This window comes from Nicotiana tabacum, chromosome 6 (genome assembly GCF_000715075.1).
Source record: "Nicotiana tabacum cultivar K326 chromosome 6, ASM71507v2, whole genome shotgun sequence".
In the NCBI taxonomy this organism is placed as follows: Eukaryota; Viridiplantae; Streptophyta; class Magnoliopsida; order Solanales; family Solanaceae; genus Nicotiana; species Nicotiana tabacum.
Genome location: NC_134085.1, coordinates 119600703 through 119625255, shown reverse-complemented (window position 1 = coordinate 119625255; position 24553 = coordinate 119600703). Strand labels below are relative to the sequence as shown.

General features: G+C 36.5%; 1 protein-coding gene across 1 annotated transcript; it reads left to right on the top strand.

The window, feature by feature from the left end:
* Positions 1-15117: 15117 nt before the first annotated feature.
* LOC107805927 (uncharacterized) lies at positions 15118-16145 on the top strand. The gene is made up of 2 exons (XM_016630034.2): positions 15118-15249; positions 15364-16145. The coding sequence occupies exons 1-2, from the start codon at positions 15193-15195 to the stop codon at positions 15955-15957; spliced, it is 651 nt and encodes a 216-aa protein (XP_016485520.1). The 5' UTR covers positions 15118-15192; the 3' UTR covers positions 15958-16145.
* Positions 16146-24553: the final 8408 nt, after the last annotated feature.

Genomic DNA, 24553 nt, shown 5'->3' with positions numbered 1-24553 from the left:
ATCGAAATTGTGCGGTCCGCAAAGCTGGAGTTCAGAGAGTTGGGAATTTTGAGGTTGACATCAATGCAGTTCGTGGTCCTTTTTGTGCGGACCACAATGAAAGCCACCATGGCTGCGGTGCATTTTATGCAGTCCGCGGTGGCCAAGTTCAGAGAGAAGATATTTGAAGCCAAAAGCCTCACCGCGGCCGCACTCAATTTTGTGTGGACCGCACTACCCCGGCAGGGGTATTTTTGTCTAGAAAATTCAGCCTAGTATAAATACTTTCTTTTCCCATTTTTTAGGTCATCAGTTGTATATCTGACTTTGAGCAGTGCTCGTGAACAGTAAGTCTTAACCATTTTGAGTAATTTTAGAGTAGTTTTATCATTGAATCTTCAAGTATTAGCTTGTAATTAAATCTTATGAGTTTTTCTTCATCTATTTCTTTGTTTTCTTCTACTATCATAAGTATCTAGACCCATTAGCTAGGGTTGTGGCTCAACCCTAGTGTGGTTATTTGATGGGTCTTGGGTTTTGATAGGTTAAGAGTACCTTGGTCACAAGTACTTTGCTTTATGTTTTGATGATCTAACAAACTTACCATTCAGAACCAGATAAGGAACCTGTTACACATCTCCAAGACCTTGAGATTACAAAGTTCTAGGTTTGGATCCAGCCCTTGGGAAAGCAAGGTCAATGCTATTACTGAATCAAAGGACCTGCAAGAGCTGACCATAGAAGAGCTGGTTGGAAATCTGAAGACCTATGAGATGAAAAGGAAGATAGACAGTGAAAGAAGAGAACCAAAGAAATAAAAGAACCTGGTATTCAAAGCTGATAGCAATGACTCAAGTGAGGAAGAGTGGAAGGAACAGCTGAGGAAACAGGTCCCTACCAGTTCCCGAGGAGACTGTATAAAGTCAACTCTCTAGCAGGAAAGTTACTGCCTGCACACGCTACTGCACAGGAATAGTGCAGCAGTCAACATTCTATGGAAGGCTTTTTACCTACCTTGCTTACATCATTGTAAGTGATGTCACACACGTATAAATACCATCAAGGAAGGTAAAACAACTTACTTCATGAGAGAACCAGATAAAGGACATGAAGCAAGCCTGGTACAATCATTCAAGTTAATCGACTCAAGATAATCTGGGCAGTGTGCTTTAGATTCACAGGAACCAGATTAGGGACCTGATATCTTGTTGTTCCCCTGACAGAAGTATAAGTCAACAATACAACTGTAAAGCAATTACAGAAAGTGACTGCCTGCAACTATACACGCAACAGTTCTGCAGACAGTGCAGCAGTCACTTCCCATTGAGATTGGACATCACCATTGTGAATTGACATCACTAAGGTAATGCCTTTTGTAGTATAAACCTCATGCAAATCACAAGATTCAGGTTCAAGACTTGCAAAATCAAAAACGAAAACATTCTCTCAAGTGCAAGAACAACCTCTCTCAAGAACAAAGCTGCTTCAACATCAAGGACCGGATCCAAGATTGTAGATATATTAAGTCCTTAGGTTTGTTGAGTCTTTATTAATTGTTCTTCATTGTAACTCCTATCTTGCTTTTTAGAAGCTGTTTTTAGGAAACCCAAATTCATAAACTCTTCAGTTTATGTTGTGACTAGGTTTAGTCATAAGTTAAAGTCTTTGTAACTAGAGAGTTGCAAAGTGGCTTGTAATAAGTGTTATTACAAGTTAGAGTGAGTAAAAGCCTTTGTAACTGTAGAGTGACAAAGTGGCTTGCGGTGAGAGCATCACAAGTTAGTTAAATTCTTTGTAACTAGGGAGTCATAAAGTGGCTTGTGGTAAGAGTACCACAAGTTGGTTAAATTCTTTGTAATAGAGTCATTACAAATTGGTTTCTAATAGGTGTTTACAAGTTAGTGAAAATGAAAGCCTACAAGTGTAGGTCTTGGTTTTTGTCCCCTTAAGTTATGATTTTTTCACGTAAAAATCCTCTGTGTTCTTTACTTGCTACCGTGCTACTGTGGAATAATTAGAGAACCCGATTCTCTATACTGGTTGGTTTTACAATCTGTTGCTTACAGTGGGAGCTGATAGAGAATCTGGTTCTCTATACAGTAGGAACTTATCCTGTGTCTCATTTACATACTGGTTCAGTAGTTAGCACTGTGGGAACTGATATAGGACCAGATCTCTATACAGTTCGGGTCATTAGTATCTTCAGTGGAAACTCATAAAGAACTCGGTTCTCTATACAGTCTAGTGAACGTTTAGTTTTTAACAATTGGTATCAGAGCGGGTTCTTTCTAAAAGGTTAATACCTAGAAAATATCTACATGGCTGCTCCACCAAATTTCGAGGAAAGTCAATCAACCAATAGACCGCAAAGATTTCAGAAGATGGGTCACAAAAATGGTGGGATCCCAAAGAAAGAAAGTTCCAGTAGGAATTTCAAAGGAAATGATTGTTGTCATAAGTGTGGAAAGCTTGGACACTTCATCAAAGATTGCCTACTTCTAAACCAAGAGCATCACAAACACAACTCTGACAAAGTAGAAAAAAGGAACCTGGATCCGAACAAACGATTAAGCCGAAAAAGTGTAGCTAACAATGTTGTGAAGCAAGCTCTTGCTGCATGGGGAGACTCCTCCAGTGAATTAGAAGAGGAACCAGATGCAGGAAGCAGCTCAATGATGGCACTGCAAAATGAAACAAAGGAATATGGTTCATTGTTTGCATTGACGACTCAATCCGATGAGGATGAAGAGGATGACAATGATGAGGTAACTTTTAGGGATGTTCAGAGAAATCTGAAGTCCTACTCTTCGAAAAAATTGATGTCATTAGCAAATATTCTAATTGATACATATTATAGTTTTGTTAATGATAAAAATGCCCTAATCATAGAGCTAGGAGATACTGAACAATCTAGAGATGATTTGATGGTAGTGGTTGATGACTTGAAGGAAACCATAGAGACCCTTAGCAAAGAAAAGAATACTTTAGTAGAGAAAATTATAGCTACTGAGCAAGAAAGGGATGATATGGTAGTTTCCAATGTAGATTAAGGAAACAAGTGGAAGAAATGACTAGAGAACACAGCTTGTTGAAAAAACAAACAAAAAAAATGGATGGACAACATTGAGGGAGAGGAAGTGGCTAGAAAGGCTCAACTTGAGCTTGAGAGTGATCTTAAGAAAGTTAAAGCAAGTCTTGTTAATGAGCTTAAAAGAATAAACAACTTCAGAAGGATTTAAAAAAGGTTAAAAATAATCTTGATAAGTCACTTAAATGGACCCGGTCCTCTAATGTAATAACGTCTATGTATAGGAGTAATGATGGAAATAGGCAAGGCATCGGGTTCCAAAAAGCTAAAACCTCCTATAATCCCCATAGGAAGTATGTAACTATGGCTGATAATAGGTTGTGCAGTTACTATGGTCAAACTGGTCATTACAAGGACTCTTGTAAAGTTAAAAATTAGTCTTTGCAGAAAAACAAAGTTTTTGTTGAAAAAAGGCGTACTGATGAGGAACCTGGTTCCCTGAAAAGAAAATATGTGTTGCCTGCATGGGCAAAAAGAAGTTTGATCTGCCCGTTCTATCATTATAATGGACCCAAGCTGGCTTGGGTTCCTAAGTCTAATCATTGACTTAAGTGTGCAGGGAACAGTGAAAGGGAGCAGTCAACTGTGGCACATGGATAGCGACTGCTCAAAGCTCATAACTGAAGAACAAATGATTTCCTATCACTGGGCAAGGAAGGAATGTATCCTTTGAAAATGGCAAGAAGGGATACATTCTGGGAGTTGGAAAGATCGGGAACAATATAAGTACATTGAACAGTAGAGTACCTGGTCCTCTACGAGATTCTGCGAGGTATTTCCCAAATATGTGATAAGGGGATCTTGGATGTCTGAGTGTTGTTAATGATAATGCTAATCTATGTCACAGAAGGCTGGGTCATGCAAGTTTCACACTGCTAAACAACTTAGTCAAGAAGGACCTGATTTATGGTCTACTCAAATCAAGCTTCAAGGATCACTGGGTGTGTGATGCATGTGTAAAAGGAATGCAAGTCAGATCCTCTTTCAAGCCCAAAAAGGAAGTTAGTATCTCAAGGCCACTTGATCTCCTCCATATGTATCTATGTTGACCTATGAGGATGCCAAGTAGAGGAGGAAAGAGGTACATATTCTCGTCAGTATGAATGATTACTCCAAATTTACATGGACCTCGTTCCTCAGAACTGAAGATGAGACTCCAGCCGACATAGAGGAACCTGGTCCCTCAATCACAATATCTGAAGCAGAAAACAAAGTTGTGGATGTCGTACATGGAACTCTAGCTGATGAGAAATTCAAACCAGATCAAAGACAAGAAACTCACTTGCTTTCTCAGCCTTTCTCTCTCAAATAGAGCCTAAGAATATCAAGGAAGCATTGAAAGATGCTGACTGGATTATAGCTATGCAAGAAGAGCTCCGTCAACTTGAGAGGAACAGAACGTGGAACCTGGTTCCACGACCTACTGACAGAACTGTTCTAGAAGCCAGGCTCCCCGTGCTTGGTGTGAATGAATTCAGGAAGGAACATACTCATTGTGCAGATCTATGCTGATGGAATCATATTTGGAGCTACAACTGACTCATTATATGAAGAATTTGCTAAACTCATGGGAAGTGAGTTTGAAATGAGTATGTTGGGGGAACTGAATGTCTTTTTAGGTCTTCAAGTGAAGCAGTCCATAAAGGGAACGTGTATCCGTCAGTAGAAATGCATCAAAGTCTTCTTGACAAGGTTTGATATGGAAGTATCAAAGGGGAATCATTGGATCTCTACTCTATCTTACTGTTAGCAGGTCAAACATTGTATTTAGTGTGGTATTATGTGCAAGGTTCCAATCAAATTCTAAGGAATCTCATCTGAAGGCTGCTAAGAGAATTCTGAAATATTTTAAGGGGACACAAAACTCGGTTCTGTACTATTCTTTAGGTGACAATTTCAACCTTATTGGTTATACTGATGTTGATTATGCAGGCTATCTGGTGAACAAGAAAAGCACATCTGGAATGGCTAATTTCCTTGGATCATGTTATATCTCATGGGGTACAAGGAAACAAAACTCAGTAGCTTTCTCAACAGCTGAAGAAGAATATGTTGCAGCTGCCTCGTGCTCAATCACTGTGGATCAAGCAACAATTGGAAGGTTTTGGTGCATACATTGATTGCGTACTACTTCTATGTGACAACACTAGTACTCTCAACATGTCAAAGAACCCGGTTCAACACAAAAGAACCAAGCACATTGACGTCAGACACCATTTTCTCAGGGACAATGTTGAAAAGGTTCTGATCTGTACGAAGTTATGGAAGATGAAGGATTAGGTAGCAAACATCTTTACCAAGGCGCTGAGCAAGGAATATTTTGAAAGAAGTCGTCTGGAGTTGGGGTTGATCAAGCTCAATTGAGGACCTGGTCCCTCGATGATTGGCTATGTTAAGAAGGAAAAGTACAATGCTAAAAAGTGTTTTCCGATGACATCTAACTCAAATCTATACTGTTACAGGTATACACATATGGCAGTTTCAGGATAAAAACAAGTAAGAGTAGCATTGCACTTCTAGGAGTCTTTGCTCAAAATTTTCAAAAACAGTCACGAAAACCTGGTTCCTGTGACTCAGGTTAGTAGTCTCTTCAATACGTATATGACTTTTTAAGTTGCTGAAGTGTCATGTCATTAATTTGTTTCTGCCTTTCTCATGCCTCTCCTCCTAAATTTTGAAGTCCAAAATGTTAAAACTTTTCTAAATTGACCCGTTGCCCAAAAAGGCACTTCTCAATCTTACACCGAAATAAAACCGATTCTTTTCTTGAAAGACAAAAATCAACCTTGTTTCAAAATAATCCTTCTTTCCAAATATGCCAGAAGTTAACCCAACTCTCTCACTTTCCAAAAAAACCTAACTCCATCCGAATCAAAACCCCAAGAATTCTTTGGTAGATTTTTTATGGAAGTTTAACTGAAAGGGAACATGGTAGATCAAATATTCTAGAGTGTGAGGCTGAAGTTGTTTCTAGATTTGTGGAAGCCTTGAAGGATGGAGAGATTGGTAAATGTGAGGACTGAATGAGGAACCTGATCCCTCAAGTCCTTCTCATAAAGTCCATTTTAACGATGATCGTTTTCTCCTTGAGTTCTGTGTATAAATGATCTTTCGATCTAGTAAAAATGATTGATGAAAAGTAGGCTGATTGATGATGATGTGGTGTGACCTGCTGATGTGATTGTGGCAGAGAGAATGAAATAAAATCTTTACCAGTGAGAAAGAATTTTAAAAAGGGGGGTTGGCTGAGAAAGATGCAGTAGATGATACAGGTAAACAAATTGAGAAGAAGAAGAGGGAGACATGGCTGCTTAGGGATAGAAAGGGTAGTGTAAGTGAGGAACCTAGTTTCTTACAGAAGCAAAAGGTTGAGTCATTAGGTTAGGAGGGAGAAGACATTAAAGTCTCAAAAAGTGCTGTGAGGCAGACTATTGACTCTGATATTGCTGAAAAATGGAGGAACTTCTTGACATTGTTGAGTTCCAAAAATAGAATCACCTATTTGTTCCTCCAAGTCCCAATGTCTCTAAAGAAGAAGTAAAAACTTCTATGTTTATGTGATATTATGATGCTATATGTGCATGGGACTGAGTCTGTTCTTGAATGAGACGAAGCTTGGGGAGATTCTTGGTGATCTAATTGATGATTCAACCTACTCAGATAGGTTGAGAACCTGGTCTTCGAAGACCCTCGGCAGAATAGAATGCTAAGTTGAAGGGCGAGAACGCAAGATTGAGGAAACAGGTGGAGTAACTAAGAAAGCAGATGATCCTTGATCAAAGGAGAGTAAATTAACGAATGGACAAGCTCATCAAGGCCTTAGCCCCTTACTTTTCCTCCTGCCTAGTGATCCATGTCTTTCACTCCTTCCAAATTCCCTTGAATTCTTACCTTCTTTTGATCCCTATATTTGATGACATTGGTACTTTAGTTGTTTAAATTGTCATATTATGTATTGTTAAAACTACTGTGCTTTTGTTATAATTACTCCACTATGGGCAATCACTCTATTTTGTGCCATGACATTCACTTGTTGTTCTTGTTACTGTTTATGCTGTGTTGCCCAAGTGGCCTGAGTTAATGTTGCTGAACTTCTTTTTGGTAGTACTTCTTCTGTTATTCTTTTCGATGATGCCAAAAAGGGGAAGTAATATATGTGTCAACATGGGAGGAATAGAATCGAATGTTATGCATGAAAGATGGATCTGCTTCGCAGGGGGAACGTTATTGATAATGCAGGAAAACATATGAGGAATCTGGTTCTCTGGTTCTCAAGAGATAGCTCTGTTTTGCAGGGGGAACGTTGCTGATAATATATTGATTATAGGTCTAATCCGCAGGAAAAATGTGAGGAATCTGGTTCTCAAGAGGAATATTAATTCTGGGTTTGTCATCATCAAAAAGGGAGAAATTGATAAGTTATGGAACTTTGAGTTTTGATGAAATGCCAAACAGTCTTGAGGAACCAGTTGTGATCGGTTCCTTAGGTTCGGTTTTCATGGAGAATATGATTGATTCGTAGGGGGAACAATATGGAGATCTGGTTCTCAAGGGGAATATCAATTCTAAGTTTGTCGTCATCAAAAAGAGGGAAATTGATAGGTTACAAGTACCTTGGGCACAAGTACTTTACTTTATGTTTTGATGATCTAACAAACTTACCATTCAGAACTAGATAAGGAACTTGTTACACATCTACAAGACCTTTAGATCACAAAGTTCCAGGTTGGGAAAGCAAGGTGAATGCTATTACTGAATCAAAGGACCTGCAGGACCTGACCATAGAAGAGCTGGCTAGAAATCTGAAGACCTATGAGATGAAGAGGAAGATAGACAGTGAAAGAAGAGAACCAAAGAAAGAAAAGAACCTGGTACTCAAAGCTGATAGTAATGACTCAAGTGAGGAAGAGTGGAAGGAACATCTGAGGAAACAGGTCCCTACCAGTTCCCGAGGAGACTATATGAAGTCAACTCTCCAGCAAGAAAGTTACTGCCTGCAAACGCTACTGCATAGGAATAGTGCAGCAGTCAACTTTCTATGGAAGGTTTTTTACTTACCTTGCTTACATCATTGTAAGTGATGTCACACAGGTATAAATTCCATCAACGAAGGTAAAACAACTTACTTTATGAGAGAACCGGATAAAGGACCTGAAGCAAGCCTGGTACAATCATTCAGGTTAATTGACTCAAGATAATCTGGGCAGTGTGCTTTAGATTCACAGGAACCAGATTAGGGACCTGATACCTTGGTGTTCCCTTGACAGAAGTATAAGTCAACAATACAACTAGAAAGCAACTGCAGAAAGTGACTACCTGCAAATGTACACGCAACAGTTCTGCAGATAGTGCAGCAGTCACTTCCCATTGAGATTGGACATCACCATTGTGAATTGACATCACTAAGGTAATGCCTTTTGTAGTATAAACCTCATGCAAATCACAAGATTCAGGTTCAAGACTTGCAAAATCAAAAACGAAAACATTCTCTCAAGTCAAGAACAACCTCTCTCAAGAACAAAGCTGCTTCAACCTCAAGGACCGGATCCAAGATTGTAGATATATTAAGTCCTTAGGTTTGTTGAGTCTTTATTATTTGTTCTTCATTGTAACTCCTATCTTGCTTTTTAGAAGCTGTTTTTAGGAAACCCAAATTCATAAACTCTTCAGTTTATGTTGTGACTAGGTTTAGTCATAAGTTAAAGATTTTGTAACTAGAGAGTTGCAAAGTGGCTTGTAATAAGTGCTATTACAAGTTAGAGTGAGTAAAAGCCTTTGTAATTATAGAGTGACAAAGTGGCTTGTGGTGAAATCATCACAAGTTAGTTAAATTCTTTGTAACTAGGGAGTCACAACGTGGCTTGTGGTAAGAGTACCACAAGTTATTTGAATTCTTTGTAATAGAGTCATTACAAAGTGGCTTGTAATATGTGTTTACAAGTTAGTGAAGTTGAAAGCCTACAAGTGTAGGTCGTGGTTTTTGCCCCCTTGAGTTGGGATTTTTCCACGTAAAAATCCTCTGTGTTCTTTACTTACTGTCGTGCTACTGTGGAACAATTAGAGAACCTGATTCCCTATACTGGTTGGTTTTACAGTCTGTTGCTTACAGTGGGAGCTGATAGAGAATCTGGTTCTCTATACAGTAGGAACTTATCTTGTGCCTCATTTACATACTGGTTCAGTAGTTAGCACTATGGGAATTGATATAGGACCAGATCGCTATACAGTTCGGGTCATTAGTATCTTCCGTGGAAACTCATAGAGAATCTGGTTCTCTATACAGTCTAGTGGATGCTTAGTTTCTAACAGGTTTTAAGGCTTGAATGTCTATGGGTGTTTAATATTTGGACTAATGTGTGTTTTCCATGATTGAATTAATGGTTGCAAACATTAATTTGTGCCTTTTTGACTTGGTCTCTTCTTGAGAAAGGGAGCTTGAGTCTAGAAAAATTAGTACAACAAGGAATTTGGGCATATTCAAGAGATTGATAGCCCAAATTAAATTGTTAAACCTAGAGATAGTAATACCCGACTTGAACCTAAATTACTTGCACAAATTATCATACCCAATTGGTCTTGAGAAAGTCAATTATGGCAAAATCACTCAAACTACCGAGAGGTATTGAGTGAGAAGTTTCGTGCATTGGTTATATCGTAATCCCAACATGACAACCTAGCCTTAGACTTGAGAACCTGTCAAGTATCCACCTAGGAGAAAGTCACTTCCCTAGTGCCTCCTTAACCATTTAGACAACTTTTCAAGTATCTTACTCTTAGCTTAATTTAGCATCTTATTAGCATAAAATTAGAAGTAATATAAAAACCAATAATGTTTGAAAGAGTAATTAAGAGCAATTACATATCTCCAATTTAGATAGGAACCCAATTCCCATTTCTAGCTCCCTCTGAAATTCGATCCCGACCATCTCGGGTAAAAGCTGCTTCGACCACTCTCGCTACTTTGTAGTGGTGCAGGGTTGGCCATGATCAGAGACCTACAAAAGGAAAACATAATCAATAAGAGTCCGACAGTGCAAGATGAAAACCAAATATCATAAAATCAAAAAAGAAAACTTACCATGATTACGGGCATCCCACCGACCCTTCGACAGTTCATGCTATGCGCTCTCGGAGTTGGTCTCTCTGACACGTGACCCTCGACCAATTCCTTGAGTCGAGGAGCCACTTCCGAAATCCAAGCCACAGTTGCACCACAATAACACCGATGAGAAGGGAGGGAAGGGAAGAAATGATAAATGAAGTCTTTAAGGTGAAGTTATACTTACGCTTCATGTTCCATCTCTCGGGAAATGGCATGTCCTCGGCAGGGATCAAGTCCGAGGTCCTCACTCGAACAAATTGACCCATCCAACTTCGGTCCCGATCCTCATCTATACTCGAGAGCGGGGCTCTGGTGGTCCGACGAGCAAGTTTGATTAATACCCCTCGATAGAGTCGGGGATTGTATAGACGCATAAGATGATCGAGGGGAATTGGAGGTCTACGGTCGCGAGGTATTCTTTCTGCGGTCCACAGATTTCTCACTGCGGTATGAATCTGACTGAGGGTCACTTCATACCTTTTGCAGAAGGCAATAATGATCGGATCTAAGGGACCCAACGTGAAGGGGCAAGTGTAAACACTTAAGAAACCCTCCACGTGGGTGGTAATTGATTCCTCAGGCGAGGGCACCACCACTTTTTTATCGGCCTAGTTACAATCCTCTTTGACCTTGGGAGAGAAGATCATCGGTGATCGAACATATATATCTCGAGGCCGGTCACATCGACCCGTACCGAGGAAGTTTTTTCGACCTTAAAATTAGCAGTGATCGAGCACCCTCCAGGAACGAACTCATCGGGGTGTGGTTCCGCATCAGCCCCATCGCCGGCAGGACGTGATGAAGAGGCTTTTCCTTTCTGTGGAACAGTCTTAGAAGTTTTTGCCATTTAAAAGCAGAGATGAAAAAAAGGAGATGGTTGCAAAAGGTTCAAGAAATCTGGGCACAAAAATTGGAGAGTGAAGAGATTCTTAAATAACATGAGTAGAAGAAGCTTTTGAACATAAAGTTTGAATGAATGAAAGTTGGGATATTTATAGTTTGCTAATGATGGTTCAAAACTAGTAGTGGCCGACCAACACTGACACACATTTAATGCCTTGGAGACTGAACCGACGGGACGTTCCTTTTGTCTCTTACGTCAAGATCTATCAGAGCGAGGTTCGAAAGTTCATATCGTTTCTCGTCTTCTTCTTTTCGAAAAATGAGGGAACTATCTATATACGATTGAAACTGGATTCGTCCATTGTTTGACCAATTGAGGCTGAAACATGGCAGGTCAAAGCTCGAGCTCGGGTTATATCAAACCAAGGCACAAAATTAGATCGTCGAGCTTGTGACCCAAAGACCGAGCAAGATCGAGGGAAACTTACCGAGCCAAATAACGGAAAGCTAAAATATCCGCAGTCGGTCGAGGATCACGGCAAAAATCTTGGCACGTATCAAGAAGAAGCCGATTAATTAGCAAATCATGAGTTTTTTACCTTGTATAGAATTATACCAAAAGTAGAACACCCCTACTATATAAAGAGGGGTTCTCATCATTTGTAACACACATTGAAATACGCAATACAAAGCAATATACCATTATTTCTAGCTCTTATAACTTTGTTATTCTGTTCTTACATCAGTAGAGGCATTTCTCAATTTGAGGGTGATCGAACTCAAAGGCCAAGACTGTTCAATTTGTGTGATTTGCATTTATTCTTTTATCGCCAAATTTCAATATTAATCTGTCTTCTTAATTTTTACTAAGTTATATCACTTATCCTTAAAACTGTGTATAAATTCAATTGCTATCTGTTTTTGAGGGTAAACAAAAGGTAAGATCAATACTTTGGGATCCTTCCCTTTTTTAAAATGCAACGAAAAGAGTGAATCAGGCCACTGTCTGAAGTGCCTTTCTGGAAATTCTTCAATATCCCAACTATTCACGTAACGTGAGAAGGAGATGGTGGATCATCTATTCTAGAATTCTTGAAAATCCTACAAGATTTGTCTGTTCTTTTTTTTCTTTTTCCAGATAGATGGCCAGAACTTCATCTGGGATTCAAATCCTGCTGAGAGGTTTATTCAAACAAAGTGTACAAAGCAACATGTGGCCCTAGTTTGGAATGCTAGCTCACTTGTAATCAATTAAGCTGTACATGAGAGAGACGTTCGTGAATAAAGCCAACCATGCCCATGGCTCTCGAAGATCTCTTATGGACCTATGCATGCTCCAAGTATTTTGAACTAATTGGAAACTGCTGACTCAACTTCTAGGCACTTAGGCTTAATCTTATGGACATTGAATACTTCTTGCTATTTAATTATCCAAATAATGTAACTGGTGGTCGGAAGGGGGATATCAAGAAAAGCAGAAAATACTAAGACCTTAGTTTGGCCAACGCAAGATAGCTAGGAACTCTAATATTATTACTTATAAATGTCGATTAACATGTTAATTGATTATTTCTCTAAAATACTAAAACACTTATTAGCCTCAACATTTCTAGCGACTAGCGCGTTACTAGGCATCATTAGTAATACTTCACTATTATACTTCCTATCAAATTGTATAGATGATAAAACTTATACCTATTTTCCCTCATAATATAGAATGGTGGACACTTTTCTTTTGGTTCGTATCACTAGCTATGCTTGTTATTCTTTATAAATACATGCAAAGTTATTTACATCGTTTAATATTAATTAATTCTATTTTTCCTTCTGGAAGAAAAAACACAAAGCGTGATGTCGATACATCCTGTCAAAAGAATTCTATTTCAGTCATACCTTAACGGTTAAACACTCATATACATATAATTATAAAACTTAAGTTGAGGATGGACCATTACTAATGGAGTCAATATCTCATGTACTTCAAAAGAAGAGTCTTTGATTACCTTTACAACCACACAAGTGATTAAAAGAGGAAATATATAGTATTCCTTAATTCTAAATTTTGCAATGTCATCAAGGATCCAAACTGATGCGTGGAACCAGAATTTGAAGTTTATAAGTTCTGATAAAACCTAACCGAATCCATAGCTCGTCCTAGCGAGTTACTAGGTTTACAATTAAATATTTATACATATTTAATAAATTTCTTAATATTAATACAAGATCTAAGCAGAAGCTACTTAATTCATTCGGACACTTACCGAATACTCTAGCTCCGCTAGCATGGAAGCAGCGAGGAAACTAGAGACGAAGAGACGTATATAGAGAGTAGTTGCATGCGCACATGCAAAGATGCATGCACGAAGACGAATGTCAAGAGGGAGCCCCTTAGCAGCAATCGATATGGCATTCATGGTAATGGCAATATAATGCAGCTGCAGAGAGCCATGAAACTAAAGTTACTTTTTTTAAGTAATCTACTGGTACAACTTCCAACCCATGCAGGCATGTCCCTTTTATTACTACAAAGCTTCATCTACCATTTCTATCACAATCTTACTTGACCCATAACTTGTCCATATTTCATGCATGACTCTTGAATGGAAGCTGATCTATTCAAACTTATCTTCCTCATTCTTCCTATCTATCTATTTCCAATATTATATATTATATTACTTTGGAAAATTCTCCCCACATATGATCAGTATAGTCCAAGTATTAATGGCTTCACCGCAACAAGGCTATAAGATCGATTGAGACGTACCATATGTGCTTATAATTTTTGACTAATTTCTCCGGCAGGATCTAACAAGTTGGTCCCTCTCAATGAAAGAGATATATAGCAGATAAGACCACAAGACATCAGATTGTCACATGGATTCATTGCTTTGTTTTCAGCTTTTGTGGTGTGTTCAATGCATGAACCCCATGCAGTTTATCTTTGATTTTATGTCAGTATTTGTTTTCATGTCATTCTTTTCCCCCCATTTTGTTGCATTATAAGAGCTTTTCATTGGAACGAAAAAGAAAGATTATTCCTAGAATTAAACAGAGATGTTGTATTGGATTTGGTAATTAAGATTTCAGCAGGATCATAGGTTCATAATTGTAGGACGGCAAATGTTGTATTTTCTCCAATTTACTAAGGACAATAAACATAGGGACACTTACTTAATATACCAAAAGTTCCTTAGGCTCCCATCATTTCCTCAAAACAAACACAATCCAACATAGTATTTGCCTAGATTATGAATGCTCTTTGGGATACATTGCTTTTTCTTGAATATAATCCACTAATATTATTTTAAAGGCAATCAATGACAACCAGTTTCTAAGATGTTTAAGCTAACAACCGGACAAAATGCATTATTTCTTGAAGGACATTGAACCGTACTCCAAAGGACCAAGGCCGGACATGTAGTAACACAATTACATAATCTTTTAATTTAAGCCGAATCTTGAACAATACAACAACTCTGTTGGATGGCTGTCAGGACTAACATGAACCTCGTCAGTTTTGTCTCTACGAAACTAATTGATCTTATAGAAATTGCTTCGAATATCCTACTTGTACATTAAAATTTTCATTTGTATCCCTGATCTACAACAGTACAGCTAAGAGCCGAATATTTGGGATATGTCAAAACGTTTTATTGCACGCACGGTCTAATCGAAATAAAATGGATGTACTCAATTTATTACTCCTTCCGTCCAATATAATTTTATGCGATCTAAAATAAATTATAAATATTTGTATGACTACAAATAATTTTGTTACAGTTTCATTTCTAAATATAGAACAATTTCATTCTTTTAACAGTATTAATAAATTTTTATACTATCACATCTCCTAAAAGATAAATACAAGTAATATAATTGACCACGATAAATACAATTGCAACCTAAATACTAAGGTAGACAACTTGCTACAACAAACTAAATTACGCTAGAAGTATGGACATTTATTACGCAATTAGTACATATAAAAAATGCCTATATAATTTATCCGGTTTTCCCTTCCTCTCTGGGCACTGCTTCATTGATTGGTTGGTCCCTATGCTTCCTTGCCCATAACTACTTCCCTCTTTATTATGCTATATATATATAGCTAAAAACATATTTCCAGAGCACTCAAGAGTCAGAACCAAGTTTTCAAAGCACAAAGAATATAGCGAGAAAAATGGCCTGCTGGTCAGCTGAAAATGCTACCAAAGCCTATCTCAGAGCAATAAAAATGGTTAGTATATTACTTTACTCCCTGCTTTTAAAATGAATTCGTATTATATTTTCTACCTTCAAGTTCCTATATTGTTTTCCTTCTTTAATCTTGGATTCATTTGGTATTTTTCAGGGAAAGAGAGCAAAGGAGCCAGATATGGCAGAGTTCATTTCAGCACTTGCTGCAGGCAACAATGCACAGCTAATGGTTGTTGCATGTGCAGATGCAGCCGACCCGGCCACCGCACTAGCTCTGGTGGCTGCAGCCCAGCAGACGTGTGGCCGAGTCATCTGCATCATTCATTCAGCTGACAAACTGAGTCCATCAATAGAAGCTCTAGGCGATAACGCAACATATTTTGAATTTGTAATCGGAGACGCACTAACTCTACTAATGAATGACTATAGAGAAGCGGATTTTGTACTCATTGACTGCAACCTCAACAATTGTGAAGGCATACTTCAAACAGCAAGAATGATTGGAGAAAATGTGAGCGTTTTAGGATACAACGCGCTCTCTATGGGTTCGTGGAGATGCCAAAGCTTCAATGCTCATTTGTTACCTATAGGAGAAGGACTATTAGTAACAAATAGAGCGGCTAAAAAAGGAGGTAATTTGGGAGTTTCAGGAAAAAAGAATCGTTGGATTGTGAAAGTAGATAAATGCACAGGGGAAGAGCATGTTTTCAGAATCAGGTCTTCACATGGAAAGCCAGTTGAAGCTTAAGCTCTCTGATTTTATGAACTCTGCTTTCATACATAGGAGAAGAAGTTTTTTCCACCATAGATCTCAAATGCTAAGCTGAGATCTGGATTCTCTCCTTGCTTACTAGTAGTAGGCTATGATTTTGAACTGTGAATAGTTGCATTTATTAAATTAATCCTAATATTGATTAGTATACACTTTGCCCATTTTGAATCACGCAAATGTTGATTCATCGAATTACAGGGCTTCTTCTTCCATAAACTTTTTATTTTGTTGTCGAAATCTAACTCAATCTCATTAAAAACTTTCCAAGATTAATTATCAAATTTATCTATTATTTAGACAAACTAAAAACTCAAAATGACCACTATAGTGCCTGCTAAACTTTGAGTACAAGAGAATGTGTACTTGTTGATATGAAAGGTGAAATTTAACCACTGGCAGTTGATGAGGACCAGGATCGGTAAATTTATCAAATTTCACCTTTAAATCGAGAATTCATCTAATTATCTCCATTTTTAATATTTCTCTTGCCATAACTTGAGATGTAACATGGTTAACATCTTCTAAGGTACATTTCATTTTTCTATGGACGAATAATAAAGACCTCGCAAACTGAGGGGCACAATGTCGGAGAAAACTTAGTATAGCGTTTGGACATAAGAATTGTAAAATTCGAAAGAATGGCGAAAAAAAATTTCAAGTGAAAATGGTACTTGGATTTTTTGTGTTTGGACATAAATTTTAGTTTGGGTTGTTTTTGAAGTTTTGTGAGAGATTTGAGTGAAAATTTTGAAATACAGCTTTTTGCGATTTTTTAAATTTTCAAAATGCATCTTCAAGTGAAAATTGAAAATTTTATGAACAAATGTTGGTTTCGAAAAAATTAAAAATTTTGGAAAAATCTTCCATCAAATTTTATGTCCAAACGGGCACTTACTTATACTTATTGTTTACATTAAATCAATAAATAAGTGACATATATAATTTATATGTCTTCCATTTAACCATAATAAATTTATATGTTCTGTTGTAAACGACTGAGGGTGAATTTTACCCCTCAATGCATGTGTACGGATTTCATTAACTCCTCTTCATTTTGGATCGCATCAGCCAGCTTTCACCAAGTTGTGTATGAAGCAACTACTTCTTCTGGTTTCTGCTGACTATTATTTTTCTTCCTTCGTGTAGATCGTTCCTTAATCAAAGGGTAACACGTCTAATCTGGTGAGCAATACCAAACCAATAATCTAGTATGAATATGATCAGTATATGTTGACTGAATTTCCTTAAGCTAATTAAACACGATCGTGAGAAGATGCTTATCTGCAACTCATCCACATGAACAACCACGCTGTACACACGTGTGTGCCTGTGGCATCATGATAACTAATGCAGTAGAGTCCATTAATAGTAGCGGAGACAGGATTTTCATCAGATTCTAAAAATTAAAAAAATAAATACGAAAAAAACTAAGGAGATTCAACATGAAATATATATACATAAAAATATTTTTGATCTTCTATACACAGTATAGTTTTTCGGCGGAGGCTCCATCCTTGTTTATTAGGGCAAACTAGTAGGACTTCTCCACATTAAGGACACTGCAAGTTGGTGCAGCTATGTTCACCATTAAGTTAACACTGCCAATACAACACCCAAATAATTAGCTCACAGCTTCTTTAATCATATCATGTTATGAATTGACTCAAATCTATGCCATATCTGCATTTTCTTTATATCATATTTCTCTTGGTATATGATAAGGAGAATAAACTAGAATAAAAAGAAAGTTCCAAGAAGCTAAGTGTCTTTTATAGCCTATTGGGTCCATAACAGAACGTGCGGGAAGAATAGTTTAATTCAGTTTCTCCAATACCACAACTGCAGAATCAGAAGATTAATTATGGGGCCTCAAAAGACCAGGGGACAAAGAATTTATGCACGTTGTTTCTCTGTTAGAGAAGAATCTTGCAAATCATGATATGGATCTAGATCTCTGCTTGGCTATCCAGAGGCAACGGTTACAGTGAGCTGTACTGCTTCTGAACGTACAACCCGCTATTCTGATGCTTTCTATCATTCAAGGGTCATTTCGTATTCATACAAATGATTAATTTTCCTAGATTATCGTGTTGTTAATGAAGGGAAGCATCGCGCAGCCATCAGGGCCATATGCATGGGCAGCTTAAGACCCAGGCCGGCTAGTAAATCCTTAGTTTTGGGCACCCAAAATTTTGAAGTTCGAAAAATTGTTTGCATGGCTCAGTCCCTTCGGGATGTTCGAAAAATAAGTACACTAAGGGTCGTTTGGTATATTGGGATAAGAATAATAATTCCGGGTTAAAGTTTGGGATTAACTTTATTCCATGTTTGGTTTGGGTATTAGCTAATCCCGAGATAACTTTTACACTAAATTGGTGAGATTAGTTATCCCCACATAGAAGGTGGCATAAGTAATCCCATGGAATATCCCAACCCATGGAGTATCCTGCGAAATCCCACCATTACGATCCCTATTAGAATATTTTTAAATACATATTAAATTTTATTATAAAATATTAAAAAAAAATTGTTAATACAAGAAAGAATAAATGGATTAGCTTTATTATCGATTAGAAAAAAATTGAAAAAATCTATTATAAAAGATTAATTAGTGATTTTGCATCGCAAAAAGCTAGAGAAATGACTTTCAAACAAAAACATACACGAAATCCTTTTTTTTTTTTTTTAAGTTTGATTTAGGCCAATAATTATATTGAGCCGCCTCTTATCATATATTCAACCCGTAAACAATAGTTTGTTGCAAATAAAATAGATTAGACCATATTAGGTCTGGCCCTTTCTCAAACTCCGTATATAGCGCGAGGTCGCCAGTTTTGTGCAACGAACTAAAAGGCGGTTGACGCTTGCTTGAACTTTTCTATATCCTGTCCAATTCGGATAATATATCAAGTACGACCATAATAACTGATGCTCATGCTCTTTGCATTACTTTGTTGGAAGCTTCTATCTTCTTGCCGATCAGGGGCGGACTTACAGAAAAATTATTGTATATAGATATAAATGTCATCTAAAACAGAGCAAAATCTATATATTAATAAATTTGAACCAACTTGATAGTACAGTCGTTGTGGAGGGCGATTTGCAGCCGTACCCTATTTTTATGTCACCCTTTCACCTATATTCTATTTTTAAAAACTATTGATTTTGTAACCAACTAACAAAAAATCCATAATAATATGATCATGCTACCCCTTCCAAAACATATAAAAGATGCATCAATCATACCTAGAATCAAATTCCAGATCTTCTTTGTATCTCCTCCATCAGTCCGTCTCTCCTGAGATCGCCTCTCACAAACCAGATTTGAACCAAATTCAAAAATCCAAATTCAAAATTACAAAATACATTGTAAGTATTCAAATTCATCTTCAGAATTCAAAATAGTTTTTGAATTACATGTTTTCTGATTGATTGATTGAAGTTGTTTGACGAACTTCACTGATATGCTGAATTTGCATTCTAAATCTATTTGACGATGAATTCTAACATTCTAATTCGACAAATATGCTGAAACAAGCTGAAGTTATTTATTTCATATCTAAAAAATTCAGCAAAACGAGTTGGCAAATAACACAACGAAGAAAACATTATATTAAAACATTATATGAGTGTTTTAATATTTAAAACACCTATGTGCAAAAAACTTCGGCATATTAATATTTAAAAACTTCAACAGGAGGAGCTGAAGTTTTCCTATTACACTGGGTAAAAAAAATAAAACATCAATTAAAATTTCATATTGCACAAAAAACTTCGGCATAGGTGCTGAAGTTTTTTAGTTAATATTTTTTCCCATTACACTCTGTAAAAAAACATCAATTAAAATTTCATATTGCACAAAAAACTTCGGCATAGGTGCTGAAGTTTTTTAGTTAATATTTACAAACTTCAACAGGAGGAGCTGAAATTTTCCTATTACACTCTGTAAAAAAAACATAAATTAAAATTTCATATTGCACAAAAAACTTCAGCACAGGTGCTGAAGTTGTTTAGTTAATCTGTAAAAACTTCGGCTAATGGAGCTGAAGTTTTCCTCCTGCATTATGTATTTTATTATCATTTTTTGGAAAAACTTCATACCAAAAAATGCTTATGTTTTCAGGAATATGTAAAACATTTTTCATATAATTTTTTGTATGCTGAAGTTTTTTTAGTTCATCTGCTAAAAATGCTTAATATTTTATCGTGCAATATGTAATTTTCGGATAAGTTTTTGTTAATTGTTCTGTTATTTTCTAAGTTTAAAAAGAATTTTTAGTTCATGCTTGAAGTTTTCATCAAGCACTGTGTATTTTATTATGATTTTTTGAAAAAACTTCATACCAAAAAATGCTTAATATTCGGATTAGTTTTTGTTAATTCCTGTTGAACTTATGTAGTTCATTTCCTCTGCTATTTTTCGACTTTCAATAGAATTAATATTTAAAAAATGCAGAAAAAACTTAAAACAAAAACTGAATATTTCATTAATCATCAAAAACGATAAATTAAACTACATAAATAACAAAATAAATGTAACTAACAAAAAGAAAAACTAATCGTCCATATCATCATCATCGTCGTCGTCGTCACAACCAGATGGACGAGCATCTTCATCAGCAAGATTATCAAATCTTGCATACATCACAAGTGTATCAAGCTTGTTGTTAATTTCTTCCAGCTCCCTGTCGTACTTGTGTATGAGCTCATCCAGTTTCAGCTCAAAAGCCTCTATAATGTCTTGCTTGATTTCTTTCACTATTTGCCTAATGACAACATCTATTTTTTCCTTTTTGTATTTTATTATGTCTGCTAAAATATATGTGTTTGAGTGAATAAACTCACAAGGAATAGCGTGCTTATATAGGGGAAAAAACTTCTGCATGGTATATGTAAAGGCAAAGAGGAATTTTAAACATTGTCTAATGAAAAGCGTGCATGAATGTGATAGGAGTGTAATTATTACACTAACACATACCCCCAACACAATATAATTACTACTTTAATTGTGTAGGTTACTCCTGTATACTATGCAATTAATGCTGAAACATGCTCAAGTTTGTTAATTCATTTGCTAAAACTTCAGCCCAATGTGCTGAAGTTCTTTAGTTCATTTCTAAAATCTTCATCACCTAATGAGCTGAAGTTGTTTTCCCTGCATTCATGAATCCCTGTCATACAGCTTTTTCAAAAAAACTTCAGCTGATATGCTGAAGTTATTAAGCTTATTTCTAAAAACTTCTGCACTTAATAAGCTGAAGTTTTCTGTGCAACATTCATTAATTATGTCATACATCTTTTTCCAAAAAAATTCAGCAGAAAGATGCCTAAGTGATTTAGTTCATTTGTAAAAACTTCAGCACAAACAACCTGAAAATTCTTCTGTTCACTTTCCTAATACTTGCCACTAACATGAATCTGCAGGATGAGTTCGATTTGCGTTCTTATAACTTTCAATGGGAGTTGGACTCCTGATTTCAAATACTTGGATCATGATACAAAACTTATTCTACTTAATAAGCACATATCATTCAATACTTTCCTGAAGAAAATTAGTGAAGTTGCAAATATTGATTCAACCAGATATGCACTAAAAGTATGGTTTGATATCAAACTAAATACAAGCAAAGGAATGCTTGTAACTTAAGATGAAGAACTCAGTACCTGTATACATTTGCTTACAACTGATTCACCCTACAAGAATTGCCATTTCATCATCGAAAAAATACATCCTTCAGAATCTGCAGCATTCAAACAATCGCTTGCATATGCGATAGATTCAGAACCTTTTGCTGATTATCAACATGAAGTAGGACAGCCAATAATGAAAGTAGACAACAAGCAACAACCTTCTAACATTACAACTGCTTCAGAATATATAATGCTGCAACAATTACCCCCTCCTCCAATAAATTCATACCAGTTTGTCGATGACCAAGAAGAAGGACAACTAATAATGCAAATTGATAACCAACATACAATCCAACAAAGCTTTTTGTTACCTTCTGCAATGATAAGCAACAACGAAGATGAAGTAAACATGGAGCTTATACCGATAACATCAGATAGAATTGAAGAAATTGCTGAAAGTTCTTGTGCTTCTCAGAAATCAAGAAAAAGAGTGAGGAGAAAGCTGAAAGAATCTCTACCATGTAAAATACTTAGGCACGATGTGTTGCCTGAGGAAGTAAGAGTTGGATCAATTTTTGAGAACAAACAAAACATGATTAAATTTTTCTGCAGCTTCGAGATAAACCAGAAAGTTGAATTCACTGCTGTTAGATCATGTTCAAAGAGATACGAGATGAAATGCATCGTGGACAAATGTGGTTGGAATGTACGTGCTACCAGAATAAAAAATTCCACACTATTCAGGGTGATAAAATATCATAACATCCATGAATGCTCGGTTGATGCAAGAAAATCAGATCAGAAGCATGTTACATCAAATTTTATAAGTGAACAAATTATAGAACATGTTCGAGACAAAAAGATAGAGGTTACACCAGCCTTTGTAGAAATGAAATGAAAAAGAAATTTGGAAGTGACATTGGTTATCATAAGGCATGACATGCTATTCAAAAAGCTGTTGCTTGCATAAGGGGAACACCTGAAGAGAACTACCAGATTCTTCCTTCATACCTACACATGATGGTGGGCAAAAACCTAGGAACGTACACAAGCATAAAAAGAGATGCGCATAATAGGTAAGCAAAACAATACTAACCATCAGTCTGAAGTTTCAAATGTTCCTATTTGAAAAACTTCACATCTTATGATTTGTTTTTTTTTGTGTTTCACTGTACAGATTTGCTTACATGTTCTTTGCTCCTGCGGCATCAATAGTTGGTTGGTCCTACTGTATACCCATTATTGCAGTAGATGCAACGTTTTTAAAGTCAAAATATCGTGGTGTTCTATTTGTTGCTGTATCAAAGGATGCAAACAATCAAATCTTTCCTCTATGTTTTGGTGTAGCAGATTCAGAAAATAATGTGGCATAAATTTGGTTCTTCGGGGAAAAGAGAAAAGCAATTCGAGCCCGTCGTGAACTGGTTTTCTTGTCAGATAGAAACCAATCGATCGCAAATGGGACTAGAAAAGTTTTTCCTGAAGCTCACCATGGTATCTGCCTCTATCATTTTGAGAAAAATTTAAAGCAAAAACATGCAAAAACCACGGTAAATCTTTTTCAAAGTGCTGCAAGGTCATACAAACATGAAGATTATAATCAGTTAATGTCCCAACTCAAAAGTATTGACAAGAAAACATACAATTACATATATGGAAGAGCCTCCCGAGAGATGGGCTCGATCGTGGTTCCCACGGCGACGTTATGATATGCTAACAACAAACATGGTAGAATCAATGAATTCCGTTTTACTAAAAGGGAGAGAAATGCCTACTTTAAGAATATTAGATTTCATCCAAAAAAAGTTGGGAGAGTGGTTTTACGAACGGAGAAAAAAGGCAAATAAAACTTTTCACAGAGTATCAATATGGGCAGAAGAAGAGATAACTAAGAAGATGGACTTGGCTTGCAAAATATTTGTGAGTATATTTATTAACTTCAGCTTTTTATATTTGTTGCAGTGATTTACTGCTTATATTTAAAATTTTCATACTTTTTCTTTTTGAAGTAAAAATACACTAATATAGTTTGTCTTAATTTTTTATTCCTAGTTAAGTGTTCAACCTTGACTCAATGTTGTTTAGAATAAATAGTGAAGGAATCAAATTCATTGTGGACTTAAAGAAGAGAACTTGTGACTGCCTGAAATTCCAACTTGATGAATTGCCCTATCCACATGCAATTGCTGCTATAAATAAGAGATATTTGCAGAAATCTGATTACTGCTCAAATTGGTATTCAAGGGAAACATGGTTGAAAACATATGAAGGACATGTGAATACCATGGGAGATCAAAAATCATGGGATATACAACAAAATGTACAATCTGAGATCACAAAACCTCCCAATGTCGAGATTTTACAAGGAAGAAGACAAAAGAAGAGGCATATACCTGCGACTGAATCAGTACCATTCAAGTCTACCAAATGCAGTCCATGTAAACAAGCTGGGCATAACAGAACAACTTGCTCTTCTCCAGCACCTCATCCATATTCCAAGAAACACACTGAAAAATACTCCAACCTTCAATAATACTTGGTCTGAATTTAGACTTTTATTATTGTATGACATATTTGAAATGTGATTTTTTTCATAGGAATAAAAAAATAAGCTCTTGGACTATTTTATATACTGCTAAAGTACAAATCACTCATTTTTGTTGCGCAGGCTTATAGGCTTGGTTGCATTTTAAAAAAGTACGCAATGACTTCTGCGACAAAAAACATCAGCTTATAGTATGTGAAATACATATCCTTAAACAAACACACACACACACATACACATATATATATACACACACTCACACACACACACACATATACACGTACAACACACAAAAAGAAATGCATGTACAAACAAAAGCTGCAGCATCTCTAAGCTGAAGTTATAGAAAATGAACTTAATAAAAACTAAGAACCATACTGCAACTAAGAAATATAA

Coding starts and splice junctions, on each gene's coding strand:
- LOC107805927 (XM_016630034.2), top strand. CDS start 15,193: ATGGCCTGCTGGTCAGCTGAAAATGCTACCAAAGCCTATCTCAGAGCA. Junction 15,250..15,363: donor ATCTCAGAGCAATAAAAATG/GTTAGTATATTA, acceptor GGTATTTTTCAG/GGAAAGAGAGCAAAGGAGCC.